We start from the raw sequence: 13,194 nt of genomic DNA on the forward strand, positions 1-13,194 counted from the left end.
CAGAGCTTTTTGGTCAGACTGGGGAAGTCTGTAGCAGGGTTCTTCTGGTGTTATGGAGAGGAGAGAGCAATCCAGAAGGGATGTACTGATCATCCTGGTCACAAGCAGCATCCAGCAACAGAGTAGTGGACTCCATGTCATCTGTCATCTACGAGCAAGTTCTGGACCTCCATGTTACTGTGGTTGTGTAATGTATTTGGTATGTCTCCAGGTTCTTACCTATGTGAACATCTAGGCACGGTGTCGGGGAAAAGAGCCCATCATGCTTACTGGACTTCCAAGGAAGTGTCTAAAGAAGGCACCAGGGAAATGGGTAGATGTTCTAGAGAAGAATTCACTGGAGACTTGCAATGTTGTCTGAAGTATAGTGTGCTAGCTCATTAGGCTGTAGTGGAAGATAAAGGTTAAGTTCAGCCACAGCCTTCCTGTTTATTTTACTGTGTTCTGGATGTGAATTAGCATCTTCCTCATGTTCTACCCTGATCCTACTTAAAATATTCTGTCTGCTTTTCTGGCCAGCACCTGTCCATCAAGATAGGCTGTCATTTTCCTCAGTTTTTATTTTTTATTCTTAGAATTTTCTACACTACTTGGAGACTTATGTTTTTCATTCTGCTTGCCTATTTTGTTCCTACAATTCAGAAGGACAGTCAGAAGTATAAAACTCTGTCTTTTATAGGAGCAAACATTGCTGTTTGGAGTGAATTTTGAATGCATTGTGCTGCAGTTTGGTGTAGGTGGCACACTTGAAACTGAATCACTTGAAGTGGTTTTTACTGATAAGGTTAGATGTTTTTAAAAGTGATTTGAATTGGGAATTCTGTTCAGGCTCAGTGCAGGAAATCAGCAGGATATTTAGACATCCAGAAGTGCACTTATGTCCGCCACATCTACCCAACACAATTGGAGCTCATTATTAATGCACTTGCTGTTTCAGAAATATTGTAACACCTGGACCCACACATTCTTCAAATGGCAGCATGACTGGCTGCCTTCATTTACTGCAGATTGAATAAATGGCTGCCTAAAAAAATCTTGACAGAATACCCACTGCTTCACTGGGCACCATGTGGCTGCATAGATCTATTCAAAATTGAGATTATTGCAAAATCAAGACCTTAGTTGGCAAAATAAGGACTTGGAAAACTTCTGGTTGATCTGATTTGGTTCTAGTATCGTGCTTTTCTGTGATGCTGAGCACCAGGCTAAATATGCAGGTCTCAGTGTATGTTATCTCCCAAGGATTTTTAGGGGAGAAAAAGAATTTTCTCAATATCACCATTTTTTTTCCAGACCTTGAACTCAGCAGTTCATTTAGCTCAGCTATGATATTCTGTCTGACTTAGTACAGCAGCTTTCCTTTGCACTGCAAATGTACTTCTGTCATGTAATGAGCTTCCATTGTGCGTGCATATGTTGTTGCCTTTGCATGAGGAATGACAGGTCCTGGTATAGTGTCATAACGAGATACACTCATTCCTCAGATGTGTTGTGGCTGGGCATCAGGCCAGACAGGAAGGGTTTCCAGTATCAAAGAAGTAGAGTACTTCACTGCTCGGAGTGGGATTTTGCTCTGGGAAAATGTAGATTGGTTTCTGTGAAAACTAAACCATTGGGGCAGGTCCTTGTGTGGTGATGGTACTTCTCAGGAATGGATCTGATCTTGAATGCGCTGATTTGGTCAAATAGTTTTAGTTAAACAAAGGTATACTGAAGAAATGCCATCCTATTTTAAATAGAAATGTTTTCTTTACTAATTTTATGGTGATTCATAGGAATTTGCATAAATTCAGTCTGTTATTTAAATAAGCTGTCTGGCTTTAAGCCTTTAGGTATCCGAAAGAAAGGGTGTATCTTTGCTCACGCCACTGAGATTGGACAGTGATACCTGCTCCAAAAGCAGCATTGTTTTTCTGACAAGCCAGCATTTCAAAATAAATAAACAACAACAACAACAAAACAACACCAAAAAACAACTGTATAGTGCATACCAGGAATTCAAATGAACCAGCTGCTGAGCCAGCACAGCAGGGCATGTGGAAGTGTGTTTCATAAAAGCCTCCCACAGGCTTATGGCTTTCTTTTCTCTCTCCCTCTCTCTTTTTTTTTTTTTCTTTTTTTTCTTTTTTTCTTTTTTTCTTTTTTTCTTTTGTGGTTTAAAGAAAAAAGTCAGAAAAAAATAAATCTAAAAAACTTTGAAATCTTTAAAGACCATATTTCAGAGAGGATTGTCTTTGGATGTATTCTTCCAAAGATTTTACAACTTAAACAGGATAGCAAATCAGACCTGCATAATACATACCTTTCAGTACACTGTAAATCAGAGCAGATTTTAGAGGATACATAAACAAGCATGACTTGTGAGCTAGGGGGTTCTTCTGATAATCACTGTGCTCCTCCTTTACACTGAAGGAAACAATTCTGTTCCCAAATGGTAAGGAAGAGACCTATCAACACAGAAATCAGAAGCAGGTGCTTTTTCACATGTATTGTCATGAAGGTCTTCCTTAGTGAAGTCTTTCCATCTCTGCTATTGGATTGCTCACAAGTGACCATGCTAGAAGAGCAAGCTTCTCTCCTTGGAAGAAGGGGAGAGGAATCTGTTGAGGTTAGCTGTAGTTTTATCCATGAGTTCTCTTTCCATCTATCCCCATCCACATCTTCAAGGCACACAAAGCTTTCAAATTCTCTTTTTACTCATCCTATCAAGCTGATTTATCTTCTGCAGATCTAAAACAGATGCCATAATTTAAAAGTCTAGGATTTTTTATTTTGACGATTTGATTGTTGGATGGGGGAGACTCAGCCACTTCACTGACTTATCTTGGCACAGGTGGCTGGGAAAGCTAGGAGGACAGGATCCCAGTTCTGCTGCTTCATCCCATTTGGGCCTCAAGCAGCCCTCACAAAGAGCCCTCTTTAAACTTTGGAGCTACACAGTGTCTCCTTTTAGCATGTCCTACAGTTTCAAATTAAATTGTTGCATGTTTTCACTGATTTGAGTGAAAGTACAGTCTGTCAGGACTTTGACTTTTTTCCCACCCCTTACTGATAATTTCAGATCCTCTCTCTACAGCATAGACCCCTTTGTTTTCACAAGAAGTTTGTCAGATCTTGTTTTCTTACTGTTCTTGGTACTTGTGTCATTCACATAAATGTTTTATTAAGAATTACATCATTCACATCCACCATGTGAACCTTCATGAAAGCGGAAGGTTACTAGAATAGGATGTTGTGATGTGTGCTGGTAAGCTTTAGGAAGAGGATGCTGTAGCCCAGTACAAGCTGTTTCACATTGGCTTTTTTGTCTCATTGTGAAATTTAGATGGAATGATTCTGGTCTCTCTCTCTCCAGTTTAGATGGGATTGTGGACAGAATTCCTTTCTAAGAGTCATCTAATTGACAGAGCTATTTCTGTCATTCAAAAGAAAATATTTATTCCAGAAAGGGCCTACTAGATGTACAAAACTCATACCTGGTGAGTTTTGGCCGAGCAGTTAAGGACAATGACAAATCAAACCTTGGTAGTGTTTTGTTGTATGGCTGGGGATTTCATTTAATCCTGTCCTGATGGTCTGCAGTGTGCTTGGTCTGTCCTGATTCCTGCTGTGTTCCTGCTTCTCCACTGAGTGCAGGGCAGTAGGTGCAGTCTGGCTCTGCAGAGGCAGAGGAGTGTGCCTGTGAAGTCTCCAGGCCCTGGCTTCTCCCTCCTGTTGGCACAGTTGCAATGGTCTCTGCTAGTGCCTCTCAAAAAGAGGGAGCTTTGCTTATGGTGGGGATGAAGTTTGTTTACTTGGAGTTTGTTTACTTGTGCTGCAAAGAGAGTGGAAACAGCGTTGAAGAAAATTTAAATGTTCAGTGCAGGCAACTACTCAGATATCATTTAAATACACAAAGTAAGGCTGGAAAAAATCACATATTAAATAGGTTTCCAGGCAAGACTTCGTCGCATTTTACCTCTGTGGGGAAAAGCATGTCAAGAACAGTTGGGTCCTTTACTGTTTCAAATACCTCATTTTTGGTCCTTGACTGAGCTAAAAAGCACAAACATTAGTTGGATGTGATTTTTTTTTTTTTTTTTAATTAATGTGTTTTGTTAAGATTTTGTAGGAATGTTGATATTAATTTCATGTTTTGCTTCCCGCATCCATACTGGCACATTACCTAAATGTTTTTGAAGCTAGCTTCGTCATAAATCACTCCATATGCTCAAAGCAAATGTTTTTATTACCCTTTTATAATGGAATGATGATATTCCACTTAATGCCTGAAGGAGTCAGCCTTTGATTGTAGGTGCATATGGTTGTTTTTGCTGGTTCTTTTTCCACCTTAGAGAATAAGCCTTGGGAACTTTTGGTTTTCATAAAACAGTGTCACTTTATTGTGCAGAAGCAGGCTTATTAGTTTGGTGAGCTGTGCCTTCTCTCTTTTCTTGAAATAATTTAATGCTTATTTTTTTCTTTGTTTTTGATAACACAATGCTTTTATCATTCACAAATTAACTTGCAAAATAAATACTCTGATCAACTTGTTTTCTAACCATTTTTTTCTATTAAATTCTGTATTCTCATTTGAAGTCCAAAATGAATGCAGATCACATTAAATATATTCTACTACTTATTACATACAAAATGGTGGCTGTTGAATTTATTTTTCCTTTTACTAGCTATCATCTCTTTAGGATTTCTTGTGATTTTGTAATTTTAAAGGGACATAAGGAACCAAAAATATAACCCGTTTTATACAGAAAAATAAGAGTTTGAAAATCTTATTTTGTCAGTAAAGAATTGGCAGATCTTTTCTTTTCTTTTTTTTTTTTTTTTTTTTTTCTTTACCACTTTCATTCTGGAGAGGAATCATGCGAGCTCAGCTACATTACTTCATTTGCTGTATGTTTAATATGTTGCATCTCTGTTTGGCTGGTATTTTCTTTCTCACCTGTATAGGAATAATGAGGGAATGCTTTGATGACAACTGATTGGGAGAGGAAAAAAAACCAACAACAACAACAAAAAAAAACATAACACCAAAATTTATAAATATAATAAAATACAAAAAATAAAATAAAATACAGTTTTCAGGCTCTGAACAAGTGTTTTCCATGAGGGGGGAGGAGGAGACTGTGCCTTGATCACACACTCAGTTTAGTTGTTTTAATTTTGAACTTATGTGAATTCCCAGATGAGGGATTGTATGTATTTTTTGCCATTTATTTGAGGAAGTAGGGCTTCTATATTTTAAATCTCAAGAACAATGAATAGGTTCTTATTTTTGGGGAATCCAAATAAATATATTGTTATCCTAGCTGATCGACTTTTACTGTAGATAAAAGTAGGGTGACTCTCATTCCAGATAGGAATCCTGGAAAAAACAATGCCTATCCTAAGTTAAAATATGTTCATCCTCTAACAAATATACAAGTGCATTACACAACCTCATAGATTTATTTTCCCTTAAGGAAACTAAAGAGCTAAGCTCCTGATGTGAATAAAAGACTGGTACTGAGACAATTCCATTTCTGTCTCTATCTTTTGGATATTAAACTTGACACTCAGCTGTCATCCAGTGTGCCCAGCAGAGTGTTGAAGGGAGCATAACTGCAGTTGTCAGTCAGCAGAGGCTGAGTCAGCATGCATAATACACAAATAGTTGCTGAATTTTTTTTTTTACCCATTAGGCAGAATGCTAAGCTGAAGGACGAAGTTCCTCTTTCAGTCCTCACAACTATTCTTTGTGCTAGGTGACATTATCAGATGGTAATACAGAACTTTTCCTGATGGTGGAAGTTATGGTTGAGGTCTACCTATCAGGGAAGCCTCAGGAGGGGAATGCAGCACTAGTTGGACCACCAGTGCAAATGACTTATCACCATGGAAGGCTGACAGAGAGCGAGATTCCGGAATGGATGGGGAATTCCATCTTCAGAGTTAGCTCAATGAATGGTGGAGAAGCTATTGAGAAACCTTGGACTTGCACAGCTTCTCAAAAATCTAAACCAGTAACTGACTTTTGTCTAACTAAAATGAAAAGTTTTAAAAAGAAAAGAAAAAAAAATAAGTTAAAGTTTAACTAGGAATGTATGATTTGGGAGAAAATAGTAGATTTTTGCTGAAAAATAGAACAACCAAATCCCACTAAAAAGAAAGAGATTGCTGATTTGGAAATGGCTCTGCTGTACTTATTCTCTTGCTTTCTTTATTTAGTTAAGCTCCTTAGACAGATACAATCTACTATGGTGTCTCAGAGCCAAGGGCATGCCCTAAATGCAATATGTTTTACTTGGCAAACAAGAAGACTGGAACAGAAACTTTGATGACCTTTGGAAGGAAAAATAAAGTAAAATAAATAAATAAATAAATTACATGCAGCTTGTAACTTGTTCTAGTTAAAATTCTAAGGTCTTTTTCAACACAAGCATATTTTTATTGAAAAAAAAAAATAGAATTCACTGTCCTGAAATTTTTTGACTGAACTTTATTTATTCACCAAGTTGACCTAAACAAAAAAGACTTGAAAATTCAGCAAATTGCTCAGCCTGATTTCCATAAATTTTGTCTAAGGAAAAGCATCTCATTTGCATGCTGATCTTGTTTTTCATCCTGCTCTGTTGCTAGAAAACCCTGAATAATACCACTGGCTGCACATTCTTTGTCTTGTTGAAATCCAGACCATTGCCTTTCCTGAGTATTGCCATATTTAACAAAGAATTAAAGCACTATTTCAATAATATACAGCTTCATATATTCAAAAGTTGTAGTAGAAATGGAAAAGCTTATTCTTCACTTATTATGCCAGTACTTGGGAAAGATGTATGCTGCTGCTCATCTCACAAGCAATTCAGATGGCTTCTCCGGACAAATTGTTACCCAGAAAGACCTTATTACATGGCAGTAACAGGGAATGCTTTCGAAGCAGAATGCAGGACAACATGACTAATTGTGTTGATGGACTGGTATAATGCTTACCATAAAATAATGATTCCCTTGGACACAAGGGAGCATGTTAATTAGGTGAATGATGAGTCTTTGTAAAATCAAATGGAAAAAACAAGCAAGACTTTTTCCTTTATCAAAAAGTTACAGCAATAGAGTAGACCTTAACACATTTGTGTTGTGTTTTCTGGACAATCTTTCTATATTATGCTTGTATATGGAGGTTTGAACAGCAGGTTCTGTTTTTGTAACTTTCTGTATATTGCTGCTGCCAAACCGGTACAATGTCAACTGGCAGTGAGGGTATTTGGCCCTCAGCACCCTGATGTATTGTAAATCTGTTATTTTCATATAAATAGATTTCGCACCATGCAAATTAGATCAGAATCTGATCCTGATTTTGAACAGCAAATTTCAAATGACAAATTAAGGTCATTTTATCTTGTTTGTTAGGGAATAAATGAGTCCAGAGTGCTTCATGTTATAATTGTGTGTATTGTGGAACAGCAAAATCCCAGGAGGGTCTGGAGTTTTCATTACAGAAACCATAACCCTCTTGGCCTGTGGCAAACACTAAATTGATTCCAAATTTGAGAATTGTAGGTTATTTTTGCATAAGTAATTCAATTAAAAATAGGACATAAAAGCATACAAGTTGAATGTTTACCTTGCTGATATGCAAATTATCAGTAGAAAAAGTACACAAGTTATTTTTTCCAAACAATTCCCAGTGGTAAATAAAAGATTATTTCCAATCTTGCATTGGGCTTGAATGCTGTGACAGCAGCAGTTATTTTCATGTTTTTTAAACAGGCTCGAAATTGAAAGAAAAAGTGTTAAAATGTAGAAGAGAGAGAATTCTAGGTGGCATGCTTGGGATGAGAAGTGGTTGCCCATGAAGGGATAGTTGGGGGCTGGAAGTTCAACCATAAAATAACAGCTCCTGGTGTTAGGTGGCTGTCCCAGGCTGCTGTATCTCCTGTATCTTCCACCAGGAGCTGCAAGGTTAGGTTTGCTCTCAGGCACCAGCTGGCTAGTGGTTCACTACAGCCAGATGCCTCATATAATTGGTTAGATGCCTTTCTGCAGTGCCAAGATGTTGCCCGTGTTCAGGTCTGGACTCTTAACTGCTAAGGGACAGTGTTTTAGAGCAAAACCAGAAGATCATTGGGCTCTCCTTTCCTCTTCCATGTTGGTCCCATAATTATCTTTTGCAAGCCAAGGCAGATCCTTCTCCACTGTGGTGTTATGTGGAGTCCACATTGCTTTGTTTATAGCAGGTGTCAGAACTCATTGCTTTAAATCGCCTAATCCCACCTCATCAAAAGTGGATTGATTGCTGCTTAGAAGCAACACTTGTGGAAGGTGCTGCTTACCAACTGCTTTATGTTGACATACCTCTGGGCAGAGACTGTTTTGTCTTATTAAAAACACCGTTGTTTCCCTGCTGCCTTCTCCTTGTTGGTTGATTGATAGTCACATATTGTGAATATCTGCACTGTACATGTTAAAAATTGTAATACAATAAGGATGATCTTCATAGTGTTTGTACAAAGAATTGAAATACAGTGTCTGGATCATTGCCTGAACTACCAGCTGGCCCTACCTGAAAATGATAGGCATTTAGATGATAGAAAAAACTGGTTGTTTCTAAACTGACTGGTACCCTTGACAGAAGGTATAAATGTTGTAGGCAGTTTGAATACTCCATTGCACAGAACTCGTTCATAGCTGGCTCTTAAACACTGTAACAGCAGATGTGCTGGAATATTATTAAAGAAATGGATTGGAAAACTGGTGAAACAAACAAACAAAAAAAAACCACCACCAAACCCTATGAGTCACTGAAAACTGAGTCATTACAAAAGTGATCTCCCATCAAGCCTTCTGCTGCTATGCCTAATGTTACTTTGAACATCATAATAATTCATTTCATATCGGCAAGTTCTACATTAAATTGGTCTGATAAAGATTCTACCTTTGACTGAAAGTTTCAGATTTTGTTAGCAAATCTTAATATTCATCTGTACAGTTCCTTAGTTGCTTAAGTCTCATCTAAAATACGAGATGATCGCAAGAGTGCATTTGGAAAGACGTGGCTAATTTTATTATATTCACAGCATGTTATGAGAGAGTATTCCTTTTACTTGCTAGGGGCGCTGCAAAGTTGATGACTTTTTCTCAATTTAAACTGAGAGAAATGAAGAAGCGCTGTTTCTAATACACGGGCTCCCTCTCCTGGCTTGGGAGATGCTTGGTGCCAGCAGCTTCATTTATACAGAAGCCAGGTGAAAGTTATTTGCAAAAGCAAATTGATTTAATCATAACATAGTGGGTCAACAGTATCTCTGAACTTCTTTTATGCTTAATCAGAGCACTATTCTCTCCTTAATAGCAATAATGAAGAAGAATAGGGGTGTTGTGATGAATCAGGGTTGAAGGGCCAGGCTTACCTTATTCAAATGATGATTAAGTCTTGTTTCACAAGTACTGAAAGCGACGTCCTGGAAATAATATTTACAAATACAATCAGTGAACTTGCATATCCAAATAACCACATGAGCACATATTGTCTAATTTAACTGATAGTGTTTGTTGTCTTTGTTTCTCTGACACCTTGGTGCTCCACTTTCAATTCATGCTATTCATGCAAACAGTTCAATTTAGTTGTAGTTTCTTGTATTTGTGGTATTATGAAGCATCTTCACAATATTCGTCTTATATTAGAAACATGCTAATATTGTAAACTGCTTAACAAACTTCTAGAGTCATAGAACTCACCTTGCAGGTAAGAGTTGCCTCCGTTTAAGAAGTCACTACTTCTATCTTAAGTTTTTAAGCCAATTTCAGAATGTTATAAAATAAATTTCTGGCAGAGTGAAGAGACTTTTATTTGTGTTCCAGCTTCCTAGTCTTCCTTCTAAGAATTTTTTAAGCTTTAATTTATAGATAAGAACAAATGTTTATGTAGCTATTTTATGCTGGTCTAAGTGACCATACAGTGTAACAGCGATGCAATCTGTGCAGGTCCAAAAGATTTATTCAGAAGATCTGCAGTGCAAGTAGAGACAGGGCTTGCAGAGAGTTTTTTGTACGTTTATGACAGTGCAAAACAAGTGCCCTACTGGTGTGAAATGCTTTCACTTTATAATACCAGCCTTTTATTCCAGGGCCTGAGCTATTACTATTTGCAATAGTAACTATTGAAAACAATCCCTAGAATTTTCATTCACATTAGAAATTGTATGAAGATTTGTAACAAGGAAACTCTGGGGAAATAACAGATTCCCCATCTCACGCAGAAACCCACTTCTAGAGCTGCTATTTTAGATGTTCTTCCCAGCTCCACTTAAAGCAACTCTTGTCAGTTATGTTGCATAAAGCAAAAACCATTCTGGAAGAATTAATTATAGCAGTTCTTTCAATTACATTTTTATTTGTGCCAAAGATGCATGGGGTTGAACTTTTCATGTGAGCAGAGTGTATGTACGATGTACATGAGAAGTCTTCAGCACTGCTGCTGAAAGTTAGTCTCATATATACTACAAGGAGAATAGTTTAAGTGAATAGAAACGAAACAATGCATGAGTCAATAATGTCTGTATTTTCTAAAAATATACTGGTTTTATTGTTAATCTATCAGTTTGAAATAACAGCCCTTCTCTGTGCATTCTTTGTTCATGCCATGCTCTTGGTCATCTGCTTGACCATTTGTGTGTCTATCCTGACATCTGTTAGGTGTCTGTTCAGCTTATTAAAGTTTACAGGGATTGAAATTATTTTGAGGTAAAAATCTAGCCTCAGTAACATCAGCATTCTTTGACATATAAATAACTTGAACTTGTCAGTGGGAACATGTATAGGTCATACAATCAATCTAACATAAACACAGCACTGTTATGTCCTTTACTGACTCCACTGGTACCTTATAAACATGGAAACTATTTAACTTTTTGTACCCCCAATAATTAAGCCTATTTAAAGTTTAGCTTGTAAGGTACTTTGAACTCTTTGGAAGAATGCAGTGCTATTCCACTAAAGCAGCATGTGTTTTATATTTCTTTTTCTTTTTTTTTTTCCTTTTGTGTACAGGTACTTGGAACACCAAATGAAGATACATGGCCTGGAGTCCACTCCTTACCCCATTTCAAACCAGGTAGGTCTAAGTACCAAGTTCATCCATGTTTTCCTTTTCCTGGAACTACAGGACACAATTACATTTCTGACCACAGTCTGGGAGCTGGCTTGTGAAGACATCCACTGGTATTTTTGGCAGCTCTTAATTTACTGAAGAACCTCTACAGTGTTTTTCTAAATGATCTGAATGCAGTGCAGAAACCATGATGAGCTTTTTCTCGCTGCTCACTTCTTATTGTGCTCAGGGGGTTGTTTGGTTGGTTGGTTAGTTGTTTTTTTTTGTTGTTTGTTTGTTTGTTTGTTTTTTCCTTTTGCTTTTTCTCCTGTATAGTACAGAAGGATCCCTGTCCATTCTCCTGCCATGTTTTACCGAGTATCATACACCTTGGTAGGCTGATTCTAGATTAGCATTACTTTCCCGTAGACTACTCTGAACTTTGAGGAATACCGAAGGGAACCAAAGAATAGGGGAAAGACTTAGTGAAAGCTGAAGCTACTACTAAACCATCTGTTAGTACCTTTCTACGCCCATTTTTTTGTGTGTGTGTGTGTGTGTGTGTGTTGTAATCTTAAATTGTCACACTCTATGACCATTTTTGGAAAGTTATTCTATCATGTGATACATTTGTATAAGAAGAAGTGAACAGTTTGCTTCTTGAAGACTAAGAAGTACATGGTCAAATTATGCGTGCATATATATGTTGTAGTCTTGTGACCTTTTGACTGGCAATCTTAGAAATACTGTTTTTCAAACATGCTAAATGGGAACAGGTAACAGACATGTTGACTGTTGGGGTGGTCAAATACTGGAACTGGTTTTCCAGAGATGTTTGGCATCTTCATGCTTTCATATGCTTTCATATAAAGTACTTAACTGGTTCCCAGCAAATTTTAGATGAGTCTTCAGCTAATAACTATATGACTGAAGTCTGATATAGGGCCTGACCTCCTCTATCAGTATAAAGGAAATGGGTGACAGAATTGGCCCGGGAATCACCCTCAGTAAGTTTGCAGACTACACCAAGTTGGGGGGAAGTGTCCAGAAAAGGGCTACAAAGCTGGTGAAGGGCCTGGAATACAAGTCCTGTGAGGAACGGCTGAGGGCACTGGGATTTTTTAGTCTGGAGAAGAGGAGGCTCAGGGGAGACCTTATTGCTCTCTACAGCTACCTGAAAGGAAGGTGTGGGGATCTGGGGGTTGGCCTCTTCTCACAGGTAACTAGTGATAGGACTAGAGGGGATGGCCTCAAGTTGTGCCAGAGGAGGTTCAGGTTGGAAATGAGGAGACATTTCTTCTCAGAAAGAGCAGTCAGGCATTGGGATGGGTTGCCCAGGGAGGTGGTGGAGTCACCATCCTGGGGGTGTTTAAGGAGAGGTTGCACGTGGTGTTTTGCAACATGGTTTAGTGGTATTGGTGGTAGGGAAATGGTTGGACTAGATGATCTTGGAGGTCTTTTCCAACCCTAAATTTTCTATTATTCTATGATTTCAGATGTCTTACTCCTTGCATGCCTAAGGTCTCTCTGTATACTCCTGGTTCTGCTTTACTGCAGATGGTAGTCCCTTCAGCTTTTGTCATAAACTGTGACAACTTGTCATTGTGTCATTTAAGACTAATTTCCAAGTCCTCTTATGTCAGATGTAAAGAAGATTCCTCTTTCATTGCACCTGTCTTACTCATTAGATTCCCAGTATCATAGTGGCTTCTCTGGGACAGAGAAGTGGGAAGTGAGGCACAGGATTTGAAAAGGAGATATCTAGGTAGTTCTGAAAAAGAAAGAGAATGAAATAAATATCTTGTCAGGCTTACTTTGATAATAAAGCAAGGCAATGAAAAAAGGGGAGGCAGACATCTTGCTTATATTTTGTTTTTCAGTATCTGCCCTAATGCAGTCTTATTGCTGCATAGTCAAATCGTTCTCTAGTACTCTGCAACTTTTAGTAGTAGAAAGAACTTTTAAAGAAAGTAGAGAGAACTTTTTAATGAATACAGTTTTTCACTGTATTTTTCCTAAGCCAGTGTGTCAGTAAGTGTTCAAGATTTTGCCTTCTTCATTCATGGTTCTGATTAATTATTGAGTATATATGCAGAATCCTTACAAAATGTAGTGTTTTTTAACTGCAT

General features: G+C 37.9%; 1 protein-coding gene across 5 annotated transcripts in view; it reads left to right on the forward strand.

Moving 5' to 3' along the window:
- The window catches only part of CDK14 (cyclin dependent kinase 14), a 332,761-nt gene that overhangs the window by 216,703 nt on the left and 102,864 nt on the right, over positions 1-13,194 (forward strand). For all 5 annotated transcript variants that reach the window (XM_084511412.1, XM_084511413.1, XM_084511411.1 and 2 more), the window contains one exon: positions 11,026-11,089. In XM_084511412.1, the coding sequence (XP_084367538.1) occupies positions 11,026-11,089 (64 nt within the window). The remainder of the gene's footprint in view (positions 1-11,025; positions 11,090-13,194) is intronic.

Source organism: Aythya ferina, assembly GCF_964211825.1.
Source record: "Aythya ferina genome assembly, chromosome: 2".
NCBI classification, from domain to species: Eukaryota; Metazoa; Chordata; class Aves; order Anseriformes; family Anatidae; genus Aythya; species Aythya ferina.